This window comes from Mustela putorius, unplaced genomic scaffold (assembly GCF_011764305.1).
Source record: "Mustela putorius furo isolate JIRA1106 unplaced genomic scaffold, ASM1176430v1.1 tig00000196_pilon_pilon_pilon, whole genome shotgun sequence".
In the NCBI taxonomy this organism is placed as follows: domain Eukaryota; kingdom Metazoa; phylum Chordata; class Mammalia; order Carnivora; family Mustelidae; genus Mustela; species Mustela putorius.
In genome coordinates, this window is record NW_025421310.1 from 1,581,620 (window position 1) to 1,606,479 (window position 24,860).

At 53.3% G+C, this 24,860-nt stretch overlaps 1 protein-coding gene and 1 long non-coding RNA gene across 5 annotated transcripts; one reads left to right on the top strand and one right to left on the bottom strand.

Moving 5' to 3' along the window:
* The first annotated feature begins 305 nt into the window (after window positions 1-305).
* Window positions 306-9,183, top strand: LOC106004081. Its single transcript, XR_001176932.2, has 3 exons — window positions 306-380; window positions 6,608-6,748; window positions 8,743-9,183. It is a non-coding gene; the product is annotated as an uncharacterized LOC106004081 (long non-coding RNA).
* Window positions 1,840-24,801, bottom strand: NUMBL (NUMB like endocytic adaptor protein). 4 transcript variants are annotated; one of them, XM_013047646.2, is made up of 10 exons: window positions 24,263-24,801; window positions 20,191-20,275; window positions 18,475-18,614; window positions 17,351-17,425; window positions 17,175-17,249; window positions 16,071-16,211; window positions 8,728-8,917; window positions 6,665-6,967; window positions 4,053-4,175; window positions 1,840-3,244 (listed from the first exon to the last, which is right to left on the bottom strand). In XM_013047646.2, the coding sequence occupies exons 1-10, from the start codon at window positions 24,374-24,376 to the stop codon at window positions 2,622-2,624; spliced, it is 1,869 nt and encodes a 622-aa protein (XP_012903100.1). In that variant the 5' UTR covers window positions 24,377-24,801; the 3' UTR covers window positions 1,840-2,621. The 4 variants fall into 4 exon arrangements, with proteins under 4 accessions (XP_012903100.1, XP_012903099.1, XP_044932764.1 ...); XM_013047645.2 differs by having other exon boundaries at window positions 6,665-6,970; XM_045076829.1 differs by lacking the exon at window positions 24,263-24,801 and adding an exon at window positions 23,812-24,072.
* Between the last annotated feature and the right edge of the window lie 59 nt (window positions 24,802-24,860).

A 24,860-nucleotide genomic window follows, 5' to 3' on the forward strand; every position in this document is an offset into this window, starting at 1 on the left:
TGTTCTTCGAACAGAACCGAGACCCTTCTGTGCTTGAACATCAGAAGCAGTAGGCGGGGCCGCCTGGGGAGCTCAGTTGGTTAAGCATCTGTCTTTGGCTCAGGTCATGACCCCGGAGTCCTGGGATGGATGCTGCCCATGCAGGGAGTCTGCTTCTCCCCTTGACCCTCCTCCCCTCTCATGATCTCTCTCACTCTCTCAAATGGATAGCATCTTTAAAAAAAGAAAAAAAAAAAAAAGGCCCCAGTAGGTGCAAAGAGTTGACCCGGATTGTACTTTGGTCCGTTCACTTCCTGCCCCATTCTGTCCTCTTGTTTGTCATGTGGCTTGTCTTATGTCCGGCTTTCTGCGCTGGCTAAGAAGCCATGTTTAATCACATGGTGAGTTGTTATTGAGCTTGGAATCCTGAACCTGCTTTAGAGTTGTGATTTAACTTTGCTTCGTGATTGAACAGAGGCGACGTAGTGGAAAGCCCCAACTGGTGCGTGCGCCTCCGTAGTGTCCTCGTGACAGGGGGCCAGGTCTGGGAGGCACCGGGCAGGGTGCTCAGGGAGGAGTGGGAGGCATGGGGGATGGGAGGAGTCAGGGAGCATTTACTGAAGGAGCAAACGGCTGAACCAGAGCCTGAACAATGTCGTTCATGACTGCGCCGCCAATTTTGTTTTTATCCACGCATGCGTGTATGTTTGTGCTTGAACACTTTTTCGGCCTTAGCGTCGGTCCTGCGGGTCTCTCCTTCCGAGCCCTGGTCCGGCTTGCCGAGGACAGGGCCACAAGGGGGCGCTGCTCTCCCGGGCTCGCGCTGATCCCCGCAGCCTTCCCGGAGCCGGAGGTCTGTTTGTCGGTGGGGGACATGTCCGCAGAGACCCGGGAGCAGGGGTGGCGAGAGGTGCGGGGGCCGGGGGAGCCGCAGGGTGCCAGCACGGTGGGGTCTGTACCCCCGGCTCGGGGGCTGGGCACCCCTGGGCTGCGGCGCCCTGTGGAGCTTTCCCAAGAGCAGGGGGGCGCTAAGCACTAGCCCTTCGGTGGGACGTTCCAAAAGAGCCCTTGCGGCCTCCCTGGTGCCTGGAGAGAAGGCGTTGCGACGGGGCGGAACCCTCCAGAAAGCACGGGGAGGGGCTCACGTGGCCTGTTCCCCGAGGGGGGTTGGCGCGGGAAGCCGCTGTGAGGGTGGGCAGAGCTTCCCAGACAGAACTGAAAAAGGCGCACTGAACCAGCCTGGGCTGGGTGGTCCCTGCGAAGTGACCTTGGTGGCAGTGGGGTTGGGATGCCCCATGGGGGTTAGGCGGGAGTAGGTTCCCAGATAGGGCAGGGATGTTAGGTCTATTCTGAGAGCCCAAGCTTGGGGGAAAGTTACCCCCAGATCTGTGGTCTCCGTGGAGGGAGAAGCGCCCTGAAGAACCAGTCTCTGGGGTGTGGGACCCAAAAAAACAAGAGACTTAACAAAACGTGCTGCTGTGTCAGATGACACTTTGGCCCAAGTTACAGAAAATGCAAATTGACCAATTTTCCAGCTCAAAGATCTACTGTTCCAAAGCTGGTTATTGAGAATTTCCATACTCGACTAGGAAATACAAAAATGACATTTCAATACTGAACTGATTAGAAGCAGATTATAATATTTTGAATTCTTTGATTCAGACTCTGTTAAGAATTAGAAATTGGGGTGATTAATTTTGGGTCCCCTTTAGTACCCAACCTCTCAAATGCTGGGCCAGCATTCCCTCCTACCATGTTATGACTCAGAGGTTATGGTCCCTCATTTTAGGAGAGGACTCAGAAGAAAAGGCTCTGCCACTGCACCAGCCCCCCCAACACACACACCCCCGCTGTCCCGAGGGACGTCATTATATTCTTCCTTTATTGGCTGTCCTTGTATAATACAAATCTGTAAGTTTAGATACAAAAAAATCTGGAAATAAAAGATAGAAAAGTACCCGCCAGGCGCCCCCCCCTGCTCCTTGTCCCAGACCCCTCCCCAGCGGGCACTGATGTGAGGTAACTGAGCATCTCCTTCCCCCTACCCCGCCTCCTGGGCCCCCAACTTGGCCCCCACCCCCATGAGACCTTGGCCCAGGGAAGATGTGGGCCCCCCCACGTGGGGGAGAGGGGTGATCGGGGTGAGCACAGCATTGGCAGTGAACGCAGCAGGTGGGCAGAGGGAAGCCCTTTGCTTGTGCTGTGTATGGGAGGGGATGCCCAGACGGGGTGGGCCCTAGTGGGCCCAGAAGAGCCCGAGGCAGGCATCCCTTTTCCATCCCACCCGACACTGGAAGGCGGAAGGTCAACAACAGAAACTGGGAAATGTTGCTTGAACTGAGGGCACTCAGTGGGACTGTGGCCATCCCACTGTGTTTGGGGGTGGGGGTGAGGGAGGGCATTGCCAGCCTAAGTCTGGCAGTGAAATGGGTCCCTTAGCCAGGCCGGGTCCATCCCTGAATTCCATCCTGTCGCAATCTGGGCGTACAATGTCAGTTCTGTAGTGGTTGTGGGGGATGATCAAGGGCTGGAGGGGGTGTTGGGGGGCGCAGCCCCAGGGTGTGGGACTAGGAAGAGAGGTTGGGCCTCCATGCCCAGATGTGGGGCACCCAGGGATGCTGGGACGGGCAGGGCGGCTCGAGCTACAGTTCAATCTCGAAGGTCTTCTGCAGGTCGCCGGAGAAGGGGTTGGAAGGTTTTTCAACAGCCGGTTTGCCTTCTAATGCTGCCCACTGGGCCTCAAAGGGGTCCAACTCAGGGGCCGGGGCAGGGGCCGGCTCTGGGGGCCACGGTGCCCCATTGGGACGTGGGCGGGCCTGGCCCCCAGGGGCAGTGGCCATGGCTGGGGGTGGGAAGGCTCCAGCCTTCCCGAGCAGGGTGGCGGGCTGGGGCTGGAGCTGGGCGGCGGAGCAGAAGGCGTTGGCCACCATCTGTGAGGGGGTGATGCCCACAACAGGCACCCGGGGCACGGGCGGGTAGCCCAAGCCTGGGTAGGCGGGCACAAAAGGCGGCTGCATGTGTGGGGGTGGCAGGAACACGGCCACCTGGGCGGGTGCCGCATCGAAAGGCCCCATGGGGGCAGGGAAGGGCTGCAGAGCGGGGGCCACAGGGGGCACAGATGCTGTTTGCTGCTGCTGCTGCTGCTGCGCCTTGGCCACTTGGGACACCTCCTCCAGCCACCTCTCGGCCTCTGAAGGGGTCCGCTTGTGCCCAGGCTGGAAGGCAGTTGCCGGGGGCACGGAGGACTCACCCCAGGCAGAAGTCCCTAGAGAGAGGAGAGGGGACAGTTGAGAGAACCCTAGGTTGGGGGTTGGGCCCTGCCATTCACTACCTGTGTCAACTTTGGGGCAAACGGCTTAACCATCCTGGACCACGGTTCTGAGTGCTCAGAAAATACAGTTCTGAGAGTCTCAGGTCCCAAGATGGAAAAGTACAGGCAAGACTGACTGTCACCAGCCCAGCTTCCCCTCTGATGGGTCAGGGCCAAACCTGTTCCTAAATATTTTTGATAGCACCCTTAGTTCTGATTATTTTGACAATGTATCATTTTGGGAGGCTAAAATTCTAAGATGGTGTAAGTCTTTTTCGAGGGGTCCCATATGTTTCCAACATAGCGAGGCTCACCGGTTTTAAGGTTGTGCTTTCGAAGACTACAACTCTAAATTTATACTACACTTCCAAGGGCTTCTGTGGTTCTAAGATAAGCTCATGGCTCTAAGGTGATTCCAAGGCTTCGTGGCTACGAATCTGGAGGTTCTAATACCGTGTGATCCTAAGACTGTGGGTTTCTCAATTTTATGGTTCTGAGACAAAGGTTTAAAACGAATCCCGTGGTTCTAAGTTGACCCCGTGGTTCTAGGATGAACCCATGGCTCTGAGATCAGCCTGGGATTCTAAGATGATCCAAAGCTCAAAGTTGATTCCATGGAGCTGGGATGGTCCCCTAGCCCTTAGATGACCAACGGTTCTAAGCTTGTGGGATTCCTGGAGTCTGGGAGGTAACCCTGGACGGAGCAGGGGTCTGCAGGTGGGGTGCTGCGGGGTGGCCACTATAGGAGACAGAGTGGGCTTACCTGCTGCGGCCGGTGGCGGCCCAGGTGCTGGGGCTCCAGCGCTGGCGAAGGACGAGCTGATCTGTGTGCACAGGGCGTTGATGCTGTCGCTGTCACTGGCACCGGGAGGCTCCATCTCGGGCACTGGGAAATCAGGGAAGGGTGGAGGTTAGCCAAGGGGCCCAGGCCCTCAGATGGCCCCCCCGACGACCTCTGGGGTCATGGGGTGTGGGTCATGCGTCCATTCTGCGGTGGCCAAATGGATCCAGGCATGTGGTGTCTTTTGATTCCCAAGCATGAGCCAATGCAGTACCCATATGTGACCCACGAGTGTTTTCACAAGTGTGTGTGAATCTGAGCTGTGATCTCCAAGTCTGCATGATCCTGGGCATGTGGCTTGTGAGTGTGTGTACATCTGCATGGGTTAGCTGGGTATGTGCCCAAGGGCATGTTAATGGAAACACCGGCTTCTGTGACTTCCCAGCGTGTGTGACTTCTGTGTGTGGCCCCTGTGACTCCTATGGAACTGAAAGTTCGGCGGGGTGGGGAGGGGGTAGGTCACACCCAAGCAAGCGTGCCACTGCCTCCGGGCACACGAAGCTTCCAAATCAAGGGGAGCCAAGGAGTGTGTGTATGCCAGCCCCAGGGTGTGTGATGGCCGCGGTACGATATGGGACAGGGAGTGCGTGTGTATCACTCTCAGCCAGCAATGGCGTCTGCCCAGCAGTCACCTTTGGGAGCAGCCCAGCCTTCCGGACACAGAGCAACACCTCCCATGCCAATCCCCAAGGCCATAAGAGATGGGTGTCTCTGATTTGGCAAATGAAAACAGGACCATGGGCCAGACCACGTGACTTACAGACAGCTGGGAGGAAAGGCAGCCCGCTTGCCTGTCTCCCTCAAACAGAACACAGTACTGGGCCACCTCTCTTCCCACGTAGACCTGGCTTTTTAGATCATGACTTATGCCACCTCTCTCTTCTCTCTGGCCCATGGCAGATAGGAGTAATCAAACACGATGCTTCTCTCCTCCCACCACCCCTGCCCCTGGACTCTTTGCTCACCTTCCGGCCTCACCTGGCCAGACACTATGGCTAGGACAGAGTACTGGTCCTTGCAATTCCATCTCTCCTCTAAGAAAAACAGAACAGCTACACTCTCTCCTGTCAGCACCCAGGGAAGACATTACTAATCAATGAGGATGTGTTGCTTCTTTCCTCAGCACTGTCCCTGGAAGACGTGGCTGGTCAGCGACGATGGGTGCTGCCTCTGCCTGATCTTTGCCTGCCAGCGACACTGCAAACCTGTCACTATGCTCCCTGACCCTTGACCTCATGTGTGCTCTTCACCTATTGTCTCCACTGGCCAAATTCTGGGAGCCTCTCCTTGAGCTAACATAACTTCTGCTGTTCTCTTTTCTCCCTTATCCATGGCAGCCTTCACTAATTAATCATATGGTATGCCACCTCGCTCCTTTTTCTTTCTCATGGCAGACCCCTCAGGAGACTGTGCCATATGCCATCATTCTATTCTCCCTGTCCCAGGCAGACTTTTTTTTTTTTTTAAGATTTTATTTATTGGGGCGCCTGGGTGGCTCAGTGGGTTAAGCCGCTGCCTTCGGCTCAGGTCATGGTCTCAGGGTCCTGGGATCGAGTCCCACATTGGGCTCTCTGCTCAGCAGGGAGCCTGCTTCCTCCTCTCTCTCTCTCTGCCTGCCTGTCTGCCTACTTGTGATCTCTCTCTGTCAAATAAATGAATAAAATCTTTAAAAAAAAAAAAGAAAAAAAAAAGATTTTATTTATTTATTTGACAGACACGTCACAAGTAGGCAGAGAGGCAGGCAGAGAGAGAGAGATGGGGGAGCAGGCTTCCTCCTGAGCAGAGAGCCCGATGAAGGGCTCAATCCCAGGACCCTGGGATCATGACCTGAGCCAAAGGCAGAGGCTTAACCCACTGAGTCACCCAGGCACTCCCCAGGCATTCTTAAAATTTTATTTATTTATCAGAGAGAGAGGGAGAGAGCGAGCACAGGCAGGCAGAGGGAGAAGCAGGCTCCCCGCTGAGCAAGGAGCCCGATGTGGGACTCGATCCCAGGATGCTGGGATCATGACCCAAGCCAAAGGCAGCTGCTTAACCAACTGAGCCACCCAGGCGTCCCTCCCCAGGCATTCTTAATCCATCACAATCCTCCTTCCCCTGAGCCCATATCCTTCACCCAGCCAGATCTCATGGCTCCAGTGGCCAATAAATGCTTGGGAGTTTCAGCCTCCTCCTGAGCAATCAGTGGCATCTAGGCAGCTTCTCCCCTCTCCCAAGTCCCTGGCACACTTTGCTCATCGATTGTGATACAAGCCACCTCTCCCCTTTCCCTAAACACAGCAGACATTACTAATTGATCGTGGCTTGTGCCATCCTTCCGCTTTTCCTTGCCAATAGTAGACATTGCTCATCAATCTCTCTCTCTCCCCCCTTGTTGGTGGCAGATGCTGCTAATTGACCATGATGTGTTCCGCCTCTCTTTCCCATGGCAGACAGTGCTAACCGATCAAGGCTTATACCCCTTCTTCTGTCTCTAGTGCTTACTAGGGACGGTACTGATCCCGATGTTCCCTCCCATGGAGTCCCAGGCTCACCTGTGCCCTTCACCTGGAAGTCTGTGCGTCGCTGCAGTGTGGATGGCAGCTCGTTCAGCCGTAGGCTCAGCTGCCGTTTGAAAGGTGAGTTCTTCTGGCTGAGTGCCGGGAACCCGCGGAAGGAGCCCTGGCGAACCAGCTGTTCCAGCGGGGCGTGGCGTCGGGGGATGGCGGCCGCACTGGTGCCTGCAGCCACTGGGGTGCCCGCCTCACCCTTCTCACCGGGAGATGTGGTGGCTGGTGTCGGGGACACGTGCCCAGGCTGCGCAGGGCCAGGAGCTGCAGTTGGGGCAGCTGCTGCCTCTGCTGGAGACACGGGGAGACAGGCGGTCAGATACCACACCTAGGCATTTACTCCTCTCCCAACAAGCCCCCTTGATCATCTTCCAGTGCTGCTGCCTTCACCCACTCTGTCCTGTCCCTAGAACAGGCTGGTCAGAGCCCTGAAATGTCTCTCACTGTCACCACACCAGTACTGCCTGCCCCAGGAGGCCCTCGGGGATTCCTCCTCCAACCTGATCTTTTGGGTCTCTCTAGTTTTCTGTCCCTAATCTGGCTTTCTTCACTGCTTCTGCTGTTTTCCCTTCTGAGACCTTCTATTTCCCTTTCTGATCAATTTTTTAAGATTTATTTATTTATGAGAGAGCGAGCGAGCATAAGCGGGGGGCAAGGGGCATAGCGAGAAGCAGCTTCCCACAATAAGTTCTTTGTAAATTCTAAGCAGTGTTTTCCAAAAATTTAAAAACTAGATTCCACAGTCCAAAAAAAAAAAAAAAAAAAAAAAAATACTGTGACTTAAAACACAATACATTTATATTTAAAAAAAAACCTGTCTTTGGGGTGCCTGAATGGTTCAGTCAGTTAAGTACCTGCCTCTTGATTTTGGCTCAGGTCATGATCTCTGGGTTGTGAGATCAAGCCTAGTGGAGTCTGCTTGGGGTTCTTCTTTTTTTCTTTTAAGGTTTTATTTGAGAGAGGGGTGCCTGGGTGGCTCAGTAGATTAAACATCTGCTTTCACCTCAGGTCATGATCTCAGGGTCCTGGGATCAAGCCCCTTATTGGGCTCCCTGCTCCACAGGGAGTCTGCTTCTCCCTCTCCCTCTGCTTCTCCCCCAACCCCCACTTGTGTTCTCTGTCTCTCAAATAAATAAAAATCTTTAAAAAAAAAAATTTATTTGGGAGAGAGCAAGCGAGCGCGCCCAGGCGAGCACAAGTCGGGTGAGAGGCAGAGGGAGAGGGATAAGCAGATTCCCTAATGAGCAGGGATCCGGATGTGGGGCTCGATCCCAAATGAGCCACCGAGGCGCGTCTCCTTGGGATTCTGCCTCTTCCTCAGTATATCCCCACTTACGCTTTCTCTCCAAATAAATAAATAAAAATAAAAGCCGCATTGTTTTAGAATTTACAAAGTACATGCCACTTACCTGTAATGTTAGAGACCACCAATATAAAACCTTTTGCATGGTGACCTGTACCCCCGACCCTCCACATGCACGTAAATACACAGCCTGGACTAAAAGTATTAAACTGTGGGGCGCCTGGGTGACTCAGTGGGTTAGGGCCTCTGCCTTCGGCTCGGGTCATGATCCCGGAGTCCTGGGATCAAGCCCCGCATCAGGATTTCTGCTCAGCGGGGAGCCTGCTTCCTTCTCTCTCTCTGCCTACTTGTGATCTCTGTCAAATAAATAAATAAAATCTTTAAAAAAAAGTATCATTAAACTGCACTTCCCCTTACTACATTCAGCTAATCTGATATTTTCTATTCTTTTCTATTTCAGTTCTTTTCAGTGCCGGCCACAGTCCACCACACTGACTTCACAATCCAGTAACTGGCCTTGAGCCACAGTTTAAAATGCTTCCGAACCTCCCTGGGTTAGCAGATAACCCAGTTTTGCTGGGATCTGTGGCCAGCCGAATATTGCCCAAACAAGTGAGCTCTGTAAACTGTAGCCAAACCTTGTGGCTGGTACCCTGCTCTGTAAATTGCAGAGTCCCTGGGCCTCTGTCGCTCTCTCCTGCCCCCCGCCCAGAATGGATCCCCAGGCCCCGCCCACAGCGCCCACCTTTCTTTTTTTCAGGGGCCTCTCGCTCAGTCGGCCGTCCGCCACCCGACAGGCGGAAGGAGCCCTCGCGGGCGAAGCTGGTGCGGCTGGCATCGAAGGCGGCCGTGACCCCGCATTCCTTCTCCCGCCGCTGTTTCCGCTCCAGGCAGGCGGCGAAGGCACAGCCCACGGCATGGCTCAGCCTCTCGCCCTGTGGGAAGAGGGGTCAGGCCGGGCTTGGAGAGGTGGCATTGTGCCGGCTGGAGGCAGAAGCCCTGGTGCCACCAGCTCAGTGTCAGGTCATCCTGGACCAGTCCCCTGCACCCGTGCCTGCCCAGAGCCCCAGACTGCATCTGCACCCAGAGGGAAACAGGACAGCTCGGAGAGAAAAAAAAAGCCAGAAACAAGAGTGCAGTGCCGTATGGCTCTCTTGATAGGAAGTTCAAGAACCAGTAAAACTAATCTGTGGTGAAAAAAGCTGGAAGCCTGGCTGTTCCTCTGGGGGCGGGGGTGAGAACTCACTGGGAAAGGGCAGGAGGCGTTGGCTGGGGTAGAGGAATGTTCTAGGTCTTGATGGAGGCTTGGGTTGCATGAGTATGTACAGTTGTTAACACCCCTGGGTCTGTGCACAGCAAGCATTTGACTTCAAAAGAAAAAGAGCTGGTAATAAATGCGTTCAACTGCGGGGCAGGCAGGCTGAAGTGTCCGGGGGAAGTATTCTGATGTCTGCAACTTTGAAATGCATCAAAAATGGGACAAATGAGCAACAGAATAAGGGCAGACACATCTAATGGCGGGATCTGGGTGATGGTGTCCAGGTGACTGGTTATACAAGTCTTTCGGCTTCCATGCGTGCTTGGAAGCATTTTGTCATAAAATGCTGGGGGTGAACACAACAGCCCTGTTGAGTGCCTACTTGGGAGGCTGCAAGGCCACAGTGATGCTGGCTTCCTGCTTTCCAGCTGTGTTTCTCGAGAAATCCACATCACCTCTTAGTGCCCAAGCCTCCTGGTCTATAAAATGGGGATCCTAACAGCACTTACTGAACCGGATTGTAGCAAGATTTATCTATGAACTAATATGCAAGGCATACAGCAGAGGGAGGCAGCCCAAGAGCCAGGCACAGGGAAATACCACACAGGTATCTCAGTGTATCTGTCCATGCAGGACCCTCCCAATCATGCCAGGAGGTGGCTGTGCTAACGAACCAATTTTACAGACAAAGAAACTGAGCCTTAGTCAACATGCCCATAACAATAAGCCAGTGGCAAAGTTAGCATAAGAATGAGATCGATCTGACTTCCGTTTCTTAATCAAGATTCTCAGCCACCTGTTAAACTTGGGGACAAAAATCGTCCACAAAATACCAGCACAGGAAAAGGGTTATACACCATGATCCAGTCAATTTATCCCAGGAATGCGAGGTTGGTTCAACTTACGAAAATCAATCAGTGTAACACACCACATTAACAGAAGGATGGAAAAAAGCCACACGATCATCCCCATGAACTCTGAAAAAGGATTTGACAAAATCCAGCCCCCTTTCATGATTTAAAAAAAAAAAAAAAAAATCAACAAACTTTGAATAGAAGGGAACTTCCTCAACCTGATAAAAAGTCACAGCTAACATAATACTCAACACTGAAAGTGAAAGCTTTTCCCAAAGAACAGAAACAAGACAAGGATGCCTATTTTCATCACTCTATTCAACACTGTGCTTGCTGGAAGTTCTAGAGTAATTGGACAAGAAGAAGAAAGGCATTGGGACGCCTGGGTGGCTCAGTTGCTTGGACGACTGCCTTCGGCTCAGGTCATGATCCTGGAGTCCTAGGATCGAGTCCCGCATCGGGCTCCCAGCTCCATGGGGAGTCTGCTTCTCTCTCTGACCTTCTCCTCGTTCATGCTCTCTCTCACTGTCTCTCTCTCAAGTAAATAAATAAAATCTTTAAAAAAAAAAAAAGAAGAAGAAGAAGAAAGGCATCCAAACTGGAAAGGGGAAAGTAACATTATCTCTGTTTACAACTGCCATAACCTTATATATAGAAAATTATAGAGAATCCACAGAAGAACTATTAGTGATAATAAATGAATTTGGCAAAGTTGCAGGATACAAGATCAACACACAAAAATCAGTTATACCTACCTACGCTAACAGTGAACAATTCAAAAATGAAGTTACAACAATCCCGCTTACAATAGCATTTAAAATAAAATGGGACACCTGGGTGGCTCAGTCGGTTAAGCATCCCACTCTTGATTTCGGCTCAGATCATGATCTCAGGGCCGTGACATGGAGCCCCGTGTTAGGCTCTGTGCTGGGTGTATAGCCTGCTTATGATTCTCTCTCTCTCTCTCTCCCACTCTCTCTGTCCCTCCTGTTCCCCTCCCATTCATGTTCATGATTATGCTCACTCACTCTCAAAAAATAAAATAAAATAATGGTTATGAATAAACGTAACCAAGGAAGTCAAAGCCATGTATGCTGGAAACTACCACACACTGTAAAGAAGACCCAAATAAATGGAAATGCATCCCATGCTCATGGATTACGATATTGAATACTGTTAATGACTGCAATATTTCCAAAGTGGTCTATAGATTCAGTGCAATCCTCACAAAAATCCCAATAGATTCTTGTAGAAATAGAAAAGCTGACCCTAAAATTCACATGGAATTGCAAGGGACCCAGGAGAGCCGAAGTAATTTTGAAAAAGAACAACATAAAAGAACTCACACTTTCTGATTTAAATAGTACTCCAAAGCTACCACAATCAGAATAATGTGATACTGCTGTAAGGATAACATACAGATCAATGACACAGAATTGAGAGCCCGATATTGACCCACACCTCTATGGTCAATTGATTTTCAGTAAGGGTACCAAGACTTCAATGGGGGAAAGAACAGTCCTGTTAACAAATGGTGCTAGGACAATAGCCACATGGAAAAAATAAAGTTGGACCCCTTCTTCACACCATTTACAAAAATTAACTCAAAATGGATTAAAGTCCTAAATGTAAGAGCTAAAACTATAAAACTCTTAGAATAAAACATGGAGTAAATCTTCATGATCTTAGATTTGGCAAAGGATTCTTAGATGTGACACCAAATGCATGAAGGACAAAAGAAAAAAATAGATAAACTGAACTTCATCAAAATTAAAAACATTTGTATCTCAAAGGACACTACTAAAGAAAGTGAAAAGACAACTGAAGAGAATGGGGGGAAATTTTTGCAAATCATACAACTGATAAGTGTCTAGTATCCAGAATATATAAAAAGTTCTTACAACTCAACAATAAAAAGGCAACCCAACTTTAAAAAAATGGATACAGAATTTAAACAGACATTTCTCCAAAGATATACAAATGGCCAATAAACATATAAAAACAGTCTCAATCTCCTTAGTCAGTAGGGATATACAAATCAAAACTACAGTCAGGTACTACTTCACACCTACTAGGATGGCTATAATTAAAAAAAAAAAAAAAAGGAAAGTATTAAGTGCTAGTCAGGATGTGAAGAAACTGGAACCCTTGTACTTAGCTAGTGGGAATATAAAATGGTGCAGTCTCTGTGGGAAGTGGCTTGGCAATTCCTCAAAACTTTAAATATAGATATAGATTTACTATATACCTATATACCTACCTACCTACGCTAACAGTGAACACTTCAAAAATGAAGTTACAACAATCCCACTTACAATAGCATTTAAAATAAAATGGGACACCTGGGTGTGATTTAGCAATCCAGCTCCTAGGTATGGACCCCAAAGTATTAGAAACAGGTATTCAAACAAATACTTGCACATCCATAATGCTGTCCATAACAGCATTATTCACAATATCCAAAAAGTAGAAACCACCCGAATGTCCATCAAAGGATGAAAAGATAAACATGTAATATATCCATACAGTGGAGTATTACTCAGCTATAAAACAGTAAGGACTCGCACCACAAGGATGAGCCTTGAAAACATGATGCTAAGTGAAAGAAGCCAGCCATAAAAGACCACATACCGTACGGTTCAATTTGTATGAACTGTCTAGGAGAGTTAACTCCACAGAGACAGAAAGTCACTAGCCGTCAGGGAGGAAGGTGTGTGGCACAGGGAATGACGGCTTAATGGGTCTGAGCTCCCTTTTAGGAGCGATGAGGATATGGGCAACCAGAGAGAGGTGATGAAGGAACAAGGTTAAGAGCCTACTAAATGCCACTGCAGTGTGGGCTTTCATATGATCAATTTCATGTGAACTGCACCTCAAAAAGTGAAGTTATGCTTGGGGAATCCTGGGAGTTCTACCACCTAATGCTTCAAACCCGTGGCTCAGAAGTAGAAGGGAAAGCAGAAGTCACGCTCTCTACACAGAAGAGATGGCCTTGTGCTTTTCTTGCTTTGATTCTCACCGCCAAGTACTTTTCAAGATTTTATTTGAGAGAGAGAGAGAGCACACAAGGAGGGGAGGGGCAAAGGGAGAGGGAGAAGCCGACTCCCCACTGAGTGAGGAGCCCCATGTGGCACTCGATCCCAGCACCTTGGGATCATGACCTGAGCTGAAGACAGAAGCTGAACTGACTGAGCCACCCAGGCACCATCCCCCACCCAAGTACTTTTCAAATGATAGTAACTGTTCCTAGTGACTGAACCTGTGTTATGCAACTCTGTTCAGAACTTTCTGGGTTTGATCCTAACAAATGCTTCCCCAACACACCTGGGAGCAGCCACTGCTAACACCCCCATTTCATGGAAGAGGAGACTGAGTCCCCAAGAGGAAAGTCACCCGGGCCTCATGTCCCACAGCTGTTGTTACAACACTGAACCCACACTAACCATGTGGCCGTGTTTTCCCTAAATAGCCACAGCAAATTTCTGGCACCCGCCCACTCCTCCAGAACTTTGTCACTCCCCTGTCAGAGGTGGAGTCTGTGTTCTCTCCCCTTAGCCTGGGAAGACCTCTATGACCACCTGGACAGACACAATCCCACAGAAGCAAGGCTGTGTGTGTGGTTTCCAAGACCAAGACCAAGCAGGTGTGAGCTCGGTCTCTCTCGAACTCACACTGGAGCCCAGCGCCACCATGGAAGAAGTCCAGCTCTCCTGAACCCCCTGCTAGACAGCCCTTGTGAAGAGGTCCTGAGATCCGTAAAGAGTGGGGCTATCCGGCCAGGCTCTTGGGGTCACAGTTCCAAACACCATCACATTGTAACAGCACAGGAGACCCTGGAGCCAGCCCCACCCAGCTGAGCCTTGTCCAAATTCCTGACCTACGAAACCCCTGAGAAATAGTAAATGACGGTCATTTTAAGTCACTAAACATTGGGGCAATTTGTTCTATAGCAACAGATAGCTAATACAACTTAGCCTGCTCTGCTCAGGAAATCTGCAGTCGCTCGGGGCCCTGGGTTTCTGCTATCTCCGTACTAGCCCCTGGCAGGCGCTTACCCATCCTGACTAATCCATCCTGATACTCTCATGCTAGTTTTCCACCCCCGGTTTGACGTCTGAGATTGTGTGTATGACAGAGGAGGTTGGGGGTGCTGAGCAGTTTTGGGAGTCCAGAGTCCTTAGGGTGGGGATTTCTTTTTCTTTCTTTCTTCCTTTTTTTTTTTTTTTTTTTTAAGATTTTATTTATTTGTTTAAGAGAGAGACAGTGAGAGAGAGCATGAGAGGGGAGAAGGTCAGAGAGAGCAGACTCCCCGTGGAGCTGGGAGCCTGATGTGGGACTTGATCCCAGGACTCGAAGGCAGTTGCTTAACCAACTGAGCCACCCAGGCACCCGGGGTGGGGATTTCTGAAATATGAAGGAATCCCGTGAAAATCTCAGAGGGATGTGTGTTATTTTACTTGCCCAGTATCTGTTCCCCTTGCTTTTGATAACAGCACCCCAAGTTCCCTTTGGGGAGCTCCTCATGCATGTTGGATAAGTCAGTCTGTATGCTCCACCCTCCCCTGACCAAGGGGAGGTCTTACCCAAGACAGGCCAATCCCATGCCTTCTTGTTAGAATTTTAACCCCTGGGGTGCCTGGGTGACTCAGTGCATTAAGCCTCTGCGTTGGGCTCAGGTCATGGTCTCAGAGTCCTCGGACTGAGCCCCAAATCGGGCTCTCTGCTCAGCAGGGAGCCTGCTTCCCCCACTGTCTCTCTGCCTACTTGTGATCTGTGTGTGTGTGTATGTGTGTGTGTGTGTGAAATAAATAAATAAATCTTAAAAAAAAAAAAAAAAAAAGAGGCTGGATTCATTTCTGCAGCAGTGCAGTGGAAGGAACTGTCCCCTCTGTGGTGCCCCCAGGCTGCTCAGCTCCCTGACTATCCTGATGCTTAGTGCTCTGATTGCCCTTTGATTTTTTTGTGAGATTTCCCCCCATTATAGCATTTTGGAGTTAAATCAGCCAGAGTGGTTTCTGCAGCCAGCCACCAAAAAACACTGGCTAATGCAGGGAGCTGAGACCATGCCTTCCTACCAGGTGGTCTGAGGTCAGGGTTCAGGGGATAGGGCAGAATAAAGAGGCTATTTTCCATTATCTTTTGTGGCAAGGGATATCCATGTGACTACATGCTGACCAATGGGATGTAATTGTTATGTAGCTCCCCAAAAGGAGAGGGTTTGTCCCTCTGCATGCCTCCCTCCTTTAGGTAGCTGGAATAAAGATGCAAGGGCTGGAGCATGTGCACCCATTTTGGATCATGGAGTGGAGGCCACACTCCAGTGCCACGACAAGATCATGGAGCTGCAGCCCTTGATGGGAAGAGAAGAGCCCCCCAATCCTGCACTGCCTACCTCTGGATATCTTTCACACAAGCCAGGAACAAATTTCTATCTCCTTGAACTGAATGGCAGCTGGGGATTTACCGTCACAGCTTCAGAATCCTAACTATGAGAATGTTTCTGAGAAGACAGACCATTTGTGGCTTCTGTCAGATTCTCAGAGGGGACCCTCATGTCTCAAATATATGAAGAACCGCAGACACATTGAATCAAGGTTGAAAAGAGTGTGTACCCTGGGAGTATCACAGGGGAGGGCCTGAGGGACCAGGTGGGGTTTTTATGTAAGCAAGAGTTTACGGAGCTGTGTCCTGGACGCCTGTGCATGTTACTTACATGCGTGCGACCCTCATAAAAAAGAAAAATAAGAGACACATGCACAACTATGGACAATGAGGATGATAATTAATGTGTCCCTGAGCACTTCTGATGTGCCAGGCACTGTTCCAGACACTTTGTATTAACCCCTCCAGCCTCCCTGTACTCCTCTAAGTTAGGAGCTGCGAAGGACACGGGCAACAGAGAAGAGAGGTGAGGGTCTGACCTGAGGCCGCCGAAGAGCAACCAGCCAGCTTCCTCCCAGCTCCGGTGATACTCACAGAGTCCTTGAGCGCCAGGAAACAGTGGCAGATCCAGCGGCGGGTGGTCCCATCCCGGCAGATGTAGGAGAAAGCCTTGTCCAGGTTGCGGTCAGGGGCACAAAAGGAGACCTTTTCTATGGTCTGGTCTACCAGCAGGTCCTGGAAGGGGACCAGGGAAACCAGGAGAGGAACTTGAACAGTCTTTCCTGTATTCATTCGGTGCTCCTTTATTGTCTGTTCTCTGTCTTGTCCTGAATGGGTGGGGACCCCGCACTGATTGAAACAGAGGTGGGCCCTGCTCCCATGGGGCTCCCCAGTTAGCAAGGCACTCAAGGCCCATCACCAGAGAAAGACATAGGCGAGGGGTCAGGGCCAGGATTGAGGGAGACACATGGACCCATGGGAGCCACAAGCAGGTACCCAATTCCACTTGATCAGGAGACATCAAAACCTTCCTGGAAGAGGTATTAACTAGGCAAAAAGGCAGGGAACAGTCTTTTGGGGCAAGGGAACTGCCTCTGCAAAGATGTCAATCCTGCTTAGTCGTTAACCTAACCCTTGTCATGTGCTGCTGCCTCCTTGGGCAGTTTCCGGGCAGGGAAGTCAACAGTGAGCAAACAGATGCTCTGATCCCAGCCGCGTGAGGCTCCCCTCTGGCTGGGAACAATGACAATAAACCCAGAACAGCTAACATCCACTGATCTGCGCAAGTATGCTGCCCCAGGCACCGTTTTACACGGCATGCACCTATCCTCTCATTTAAGGGCAGGGTCCGTGTTTATCCACATTTCACAGATGAGGCAACTGAGGCTCGGAGGGGTTAAATCTCATACTCGGGGTCACCCAGCAGATGCATGGGGGAGCTGGGATCCGAGCTAAGGCTCTGCTCTACAGCCTGTGCTCACACCCACCATCTGTGCCAGCTTGTGATAACTGCAGGACTCAGCCCTGAATTAGGACTATGAGGTGTGCCAAGATGTTGCGGGAGCACATGGTCTAGGAAGGCCCGGGAGGGAGGTACATCCTGGAGGTGGGTGGGAAGGCGTCCTAAGTCCTGATTCAAGCCGGTGGGGGAGGTGAGGGGCCCACCGGTGCCCCCTCCTACCCCCACAGGCCTCCTACCTTGGTCTTGTCATCCACCACTCGGAGTCCGTCGGCTGACACCCAAAGGACAGACTTCACGGACTTCCGGCCCATCTGGGGTGGGGGAGGAGGACAAAGGGCCTGGTCAGGGCTGCCTCCTGGGGTCTGAGCCGGGGTGGGGGGGGTGGTGCCTTCCCGGCTCCAGCCTCACTCACCGCCTTCAGCTTCTTCACGGCATCTTCACACACGTGCATCCCCCGGGACTCCTCCACCTCCACGTGGCCCAGGTACTTGAGGGAGAGGAAACCGGAGGACAGAAAATCAGCACAGTAATCAGTACCCTTCCCAGTGTGCCCTGAGCAGCTGCGACCTGTCCTGCAAGGTACCTAGCCCATCATACATATTAATCCACTCTGCACCTCGGCCCCATGAGGTGGCTACTCTGCTCCCATCCCAGGCATACAGACAAGGATGCTGAAGCAGGCAGGTAGTACTGAGTCCCATCTTGCCCCATTCCTGGGCCTTAACACGTTATCCTCTTCCCTTTGGGCCCCAGTGTCTGCAAGCCCCAGAGCCCCTGTGAGCCCCAGGACTGGCCCACTGATGAACTGATGAGAACCGGGGTACACTCGCTCCAGCTCCCTTACCCCATGGCTAGGATGGCTCTATTTCCCAGCATTTTCCCCAGTGGCATGAAGCCAGGGCTGAATAGTGGAAGGGAGGCATTGGCCTCGCGTGCGCATCCTCTTAGAGGGCTTTCTCGCAGGGTTCGGGCCAGAAGTACTCAGGACCCCGGGCCAGGGCCAGGTGGCTGCCCTACGGGCCCACAGCTGCAGGTTAGCCAAACACCCTTTACTGGCCGCCTACGCTTCCTCGGCCCCACAGTGTTTCCCACACCACCAGATGGACCCCGCACACTCCATGTCTGCTTATGGGAGAAGGGAAAAGAAAATGGAGGGTTTGTGACCATCGGCTGTGGTCACCCCACCAGGAAGGGACTGAGTGGGATTTGAACCCTAATCCTGCGTTCTCCCTCACAGAGGTACAGTATGTGTTCTGAAAAGTCGTCCAGTGCCTTTTGGAAATTGTGAGTTCCCACAGAATAGGGTGACATTAGGAAGAAGGGAACCCCCCCCCACTCCCCAGGTAATAACTTCATGGTACAAGAGAATGTGTGTTGGGTTTTGATCCTGCCTTTGAAGGGCCCAGGCCGTGGGGTCCTGCTCTAGCAGGACAAACCTTCAGCCATCCCTCTGTACAGGAAGAGCCCTTAGCCCTCTCACCCAGCACCAAGGACCTGGAAGCTCACAGCACCCCGCCCATGGCCCCACCCACTCACCCGGACTGGGAAGCTGCATGTGCCCTTGCGCACAGCGTCCTCGTCTGCTTGCCACTGGTGGGGGCGCGATGCCTCGGGCACGTAGGCTGGTTTCCGCCGTCTCAGGCTCTGCCGTAACTTATTCATGGTGCCCGCCCCTTCTGGTGACACAGGACAGGGCCACGGGTCAAGGGCGGTGGCTGGAGGCATGGGTTCCAGCAGGATGGATAGAGTGCTCAGGGAACATGGGGTCAGATAACATGGGATCTGGGTTACAGTGGAGGGGGGGGTCACTGGGTCAGAGGGCATGGCATTTAGGGGACATGAATCAACAGCAGTCAGGGGACACCGGGAAGGCAGGGTAATGCCGAGTAAGCAGTGGGGTTTCAGAAGAAAAACTTATGGCCAAGGTACATGAAGGTCGGGGATGGAGAGGGTCATGAATCACAGCTTTAAGCAGTCTGGAGATTAGGGAGGTGACAGTCAAGAGGTATGAGGATCCAAACTAACAGGGAGTCAAGACACTAGAGGGCACAGGGCTTAGAAGGCATAAGGGCCACAGGTCATGTGGCCAGGAGTTTTGGGGGTAGGAAGCCAGGGGAGGAGATGGTCAGAGAGCACAAGAGTTCTGAGTTGCCGGGGTTCGATGTGGGGGGGACTCAGAACATACAGGGATTGAGGTCCAGAACCCAAGCCAGAGGGTGTGGGGGCTGGGGGCTCATCTCAGATCCACCCCTCTGTCAACTGTGTCTAGTCAAAGACAGGAGACCCTGGGGCAGTGTGCACCTGCGACCATCAGATGAAGGAGGGGGTGTGGAGGTGGGACAATCTTCACTGACTGAGACAGTCTTCACAGACTGAGAAGCCATTCTGACAGTCCCAGGAGCATGAGAGCCAACTAGGACAGAGCACCAGAAGCAGATGGGGACTGTGTATGTGTGTGCATGCATGCAAGTGTGCAATTGGTGTACTACCAGTGTCTAGATCTGAACATGCAACCATTGTGAGTGTGTGTATTTCTGAAGACGGTGTGTACCAAAGGCCACAGGTCTGAGAATGGTTGTCTGTGAAAGTGTATGTCTGGGAGTGCAGTCTGTGAGGGGGTCAGTGTCCAAGAGTGCGGTTGTTGTCAAGTGAAAGTCCCAGAAGGTTGTTGCTGAAGGCTATCTAAGCGTGAGATGGTTGTGGAATGTGTCTCGGGAATGCTGCCTGTGGGGATGTGTCTGAACATGAAGCTCTTGGCTCCGAAAGGGTGTGTCCCTGACTGTTGTCTTGGAAGCTGTGTGTCCATGTGAGAGTGTGGCTACTGCCTTCGATGGCTGTCGCCTCTGACGGTGTGTGCCTGTGACTTATCAGACAGTCTTTGTCTCTGGCCGAGAGTGCTGTCGGTGGTGAGGCTGTGTGTCTGTGGCTTTTGTCTGGGAGGATATGTGTGTGTGTCAGAGTGTGTGGCTGTTGCAGAGACTGTGGGCTCATGAGTGTTGTGCTGAGGCTGTGTCTATGCAACCAAGTATCTGGGTAGATGTGGGATAGCACAAGGTTGTTGTCTGTGAGAGTGTATTAGTGTTATTTGTGAGGGTGGGCCTGATGGTCACTGAGTGTACAGGGAAGACACTTGAGGGTGCCCACTCCTGAGTGTGATGAAGCCCGTGTGAGTGCAGGGACAGTTCCTCCCGTTGTGAGAGGCAGACCCAAGCACACACTCAGCCCTTGCCCTGGCCCCAGCTGGTCACTCACCTGGCTCCGTCCTGGAGGTTTCGGGGGGCCCCGGGGCCCCACAAGGGGCTGGGGGCAGATGCTGCTCAGGCCTCCTGGGTCCGCCCTGCCCAAGGAAGGGAGGAGAAGGTGAGAAACTGGCTTGGGGTGGGGCTCAGTCCCCTACCTCACCCCCTCTTTGGACAACAGCCAAACCCCCCTCCATTTCAGGCTCCCTGATGAGAGCCCCAGTTGTCATAGCAACTGTTACTAAGGAGACCAGCCACCTGGTAGCAAGAGCCCAGGAATGAGTCGGTGCATTTCCGGGGGCATGTGTTGGGGATGTCCTGGCCTCAGGAGGCCCTCAGTACCCAAGGGGATGGTGTGAGGAGGGAGTGGCCTTGACCTCTAGACACCTGTCCAGGCTGCACATAAACATACAGTCACATGCATGCACACACACAACTCAGGTCTCCGGCTATCCCCAGCACCTGGGCACAGCTCCACACGTGTGTCTGTGCAGACACCACAGCAGGGGCACACACCGGGTTCCACAGACACACAAAAGTGGCGGCAGCCGCTATAACCAGCTGGTATCCTATCCATGTTCACAGACACAGACATCTGTCCACGTGAGTTGCAAGTCCCAGCCTGCCCAGGCACGGCCATAAACACCCGGGCACACCAGCTACTGGATGTTTGGTCCTTCCTTATTTTCTCGGCCATGTACGGACAGCTGGGCCCAGGCACCCCCACCAGAGCAGCGCTCACTCCCAGTGAGATCTCCTCAGGCCCCCGCCTGACACACTTGCGTCGCTGCCTCTGGAGTCACACCGGTCAGAGGTCGCCCACTAGCACAGACAGGGTCCCCATCACACACACCTGTCACATGCGGCTCCACTGCTGTGCAAGGACATGTGGTCATGGGGGCATGCAGACACATGGCCACACATTCGGTCCCACGCTACCACCCCCAGCCACGGCCACAGGTGCCTCCTCATGTCCAGGCACACAGCAGCCCACGGATTCCTGGCCCCAACTGCAGCAGCCACACCAACATGTTGTTTGGGTCACGTGCTATCACAGTCACACACACACCCAGTCACAGGGACACACATGTGGTCACCATATCAGCCACCCTTACATGGAGAGCCCTCCCTGACCAATCACACACAGAGACACGGATGGCCACGGTCTGTGCCTGGTTGAGGACTAGGCATACACACTGAAGACATGCACAGACCCACCCAGAGACGACTGTCCCTCAGGATGGCTAGGCTCAGGTACGGCCAGATGGATGCTGGCTCAGAGTCCCAGCCACATGCATTTCAGAAATGGCTGTGTGTGCCAAGTGACACAGCATCGGTGTCCCAGTACCCAGCCACATGCCCTGGCCATGCTACAGTCCCGCAGTGCCCCCACCACCGGCTGCACCATGTGACCCCCTCACCAACACATGGCCTCTCTTCATGCAAACACATGAAGAAGCCTGTGGCCACATACAATCACAGTGCCTGGGAGTCACTGGGACAGACACACAGCATCTCACGCAGGGAGACATCGGCACACAATTTCTGTGTCACACGTCCTAAGCACACAGTGATGATGAGACAGAACTCAGAAATGCGGTGATCCGGACATGGCGCTTATAGCTGCGTCCACCCAAAAGACACGGTTCCTGACAGAGCCATGTACGCAGTCAGGAGAGTCACCCAGTCACCAAACCACCCAGATGGAAATACAGTCCAGCACGCACACATAGACAGGAACATTCACACCAGCCACACGGCTATAGACATGTACACTCCCATAGGCCACGACATATAATCACCCAGGGTCGCAGATGTGCAGGCCCGACACAAATCTAGAAGCCACCATCACCTCTATCCACCCCCCCCACAATTCCCTGGTGCCACCACACACAGCCATAAGCAGAGCTTGAGTCACACATGATAAAATAGCCCTCTATTAATAATCAGTCAGGGGTTCAGACCCCTACTCCAATCTGTCACCCAGATCACACGCAAACACAACTATAAATGCGCACACTTCGTATCAACGGAGCTAGATGGAGACCTTTCTACAATCCAAGTCAACATACATAGATGTGGCCATGGACACACAATCGCTGTCCTACACGTCACAGGGCCATCACACAACCAGGCATGGGGTATCTTCGTATACGATGGCAGTTACACACCCAGAGTTGCAGGGACAGTTGTGTGTCAGAGACATATGTGTGACCCACATATACGATCAGTTGTAGACGCAACCACAAACATTCGCAAGTCACTGGGAGAGCAGCACATGGCCATAGAGTCATAGACACAACTCCACGTACCACCATCCCAACTCCACCCACAGCTAGTCGGCCACACATTTGCCTAACCCCAGACCCAACACACACACTGTCACAACCCAGTGATATTTACCAAAGCACACGCCTAGGGTCACAAAAGATGTAATCACAGACTCAACCACACAGTTACAACCATGCACACGCACACTCGAACAGACTAAAAAGTACAGGGTTCAGCATAAGGAGCAGCTGTCACACACACACACACACACACACACACACAGAGTCACACCAATGCCGGGGTCACAGACACCATCACACATATTACCAGACACTACCATAAGCACAAAACACAGACACACGCACAGGATTCCTTGGCCCCCAGCTCTAGCGCACACGGACACACACCCACAGCCATAGTCACAGTCACAGTCACACAAACACCCGGTCACACTCTTAGCCACCTCCCTATCCCTTGCTTTCCCCCTTCCCCCCAGGTACCACACACAAAGCCGCTGTCACCCGCAGTCGCTGCAGACAGATAGGGCTGCGCTTGGTCCCTGGGGAGCCGCCCCCCACCCCCAGCCTGAATCTTGGAGCCTGGGGGGCCATACCCAGGAGAGGGAGGCGGCGCATTGTCTGCGGGTGGGGCTGCTCCCAGACAGCTGGGCAGCCCCAGGGATCCATGACCAAGCCTTTGGGGGTTGCCTGAAATTTCCCTATTTTATTCAGGCTGGGTGGGGGGTGGAGTCCCCGGAACAGGGAGCTTGTTTTGAGAAGGGGCTGTTCCTGGTACGTTGCCCAGGGATTGGTGGGGGGATGCTGTGCTCAGGACGTCTCTGAGGCCTGGGTACAGACTGTGCCTGGAATCCGAACCCCAGGCCTTGGCTTGGTGGGGGAGCTGTGCCCAAGGACCCCCATCCTCAAGACCTTGTCTAGAGGGTTGTTGTGGTCAGAGACCACCTCAGGCAGGGAGGAGTGGGAATTGCGTCTGCTCTGGAATGGCCTCCTGGAGGCCTTGGCCTGATGTGGGGGTTGTGTCCTGGACCCCATCCCTAAAGCCTTGCCCAGGGAGTTGTACCTAGAATCTATCCCCCTGCCCTTGATTTTTTTTTTTCTTTTGAGGGGCAGGTCTATGTCCAAGATCTCTATCTCCAGGGCCTTGGCAAGAGAGGGCCTGTGCCCCGGACCCCTGTCTCTCAAGCTTTGGCTTAGAGGGGGCCTGTTCCGGACCCCCACCCAGGCCCACCCTCCCCACCCTCGGCACCCTTTCTCCATCCGGGCGCCGCGGCCGCCTCCCACCCTTCGCCACATCAGCAGCGGCGCCGCCCCCCACCCGAGTCCCCCTCTCCCGCCCTTCTCACGCTGGCCGCCGCGCTGCGGGACATCCAGGGCCGGGGCACCCCCGCCTCCCGCGGCCCCAGCTGGGCCCGGATCCCCGAGCGCTGCTGCTCCTGCTGTGGCGGCGGCGGCAGCTCGGTCTGACGCGGGCCGGGGCCGGGGGCCGGGGGATGGTGCGGGATGCACGCGCTCGAGCCTGCTCAGCTCCCGGGAGGATTCCGTTCCAGGGGCGGGGGAGCGCCCCTCCTGCCTCGGCTCCCCGCCCCAGCCCCGCCCATTGGCCCACCGCCTTCGGGATATGCAAGAAAACCCCGCCCCGGCCCGGCGCCTGGCCGGCCTAAGCCCCACCCCCTGGCCTGCAGGCCACGCCTATACGCAGATATGACCCCGCCTTCTCTGGTGCGGCCACCGCCCCGCCACGCCCATTGGCCAGTCCCGGGCTGAGCCAGCACGTGAGCCTCGTAGAGACCTTACCCTAGGCCTATCCAGGCGTGGGCTCTCTTCCCCTCCGTGAACCTTGGCCTCAGGTCGCCTTCTGTTCCACGTCCGTGAAAGAGTTGCTTCGGGAAGCTCTTTGCCGCCCCACATACCCAAATCTTCCAGCTAACCCCACGGTTCTCCCAGCCCAGCGGGGGCGGGCAGAAGCGGTGACGAGGCACTTTTTGCGATGAAGGGGAGGGGGAACGAAGAGACCCAGGCGTCCTAGTGCGCGAGCGGTTCGGCTTAGGGGGTGGGGGTGCCGGGCTGGGACCAGGGTGCTGTTCTGGCCATCACTGCACCCCCGCTCCCACTCAGTCCTGTGGGTTTGGCAAAGCAGCTGGCAGGGGCATTACGGTCCATTAGCAAAGGCGATGTTGCCGGGAGCCGAAGCGAGGGAGCACGGTGCCCGGGAGGTGTGTGGGGCGGGGGCAGGCCTTCTCAGCTGCCGCGGCCTTTTGAGCAGGTGGTCAGCACGTGTGGGAGGGGCTGGAGGAGGGGCGGGTGGGAGGGAAAGGGTAGAAGGAGGATCCCGGCAACAGATGGCCCAGGCTGGGCTGGGGCTTTCAGACCAGAGGATGGGAGGGGGCTGGCC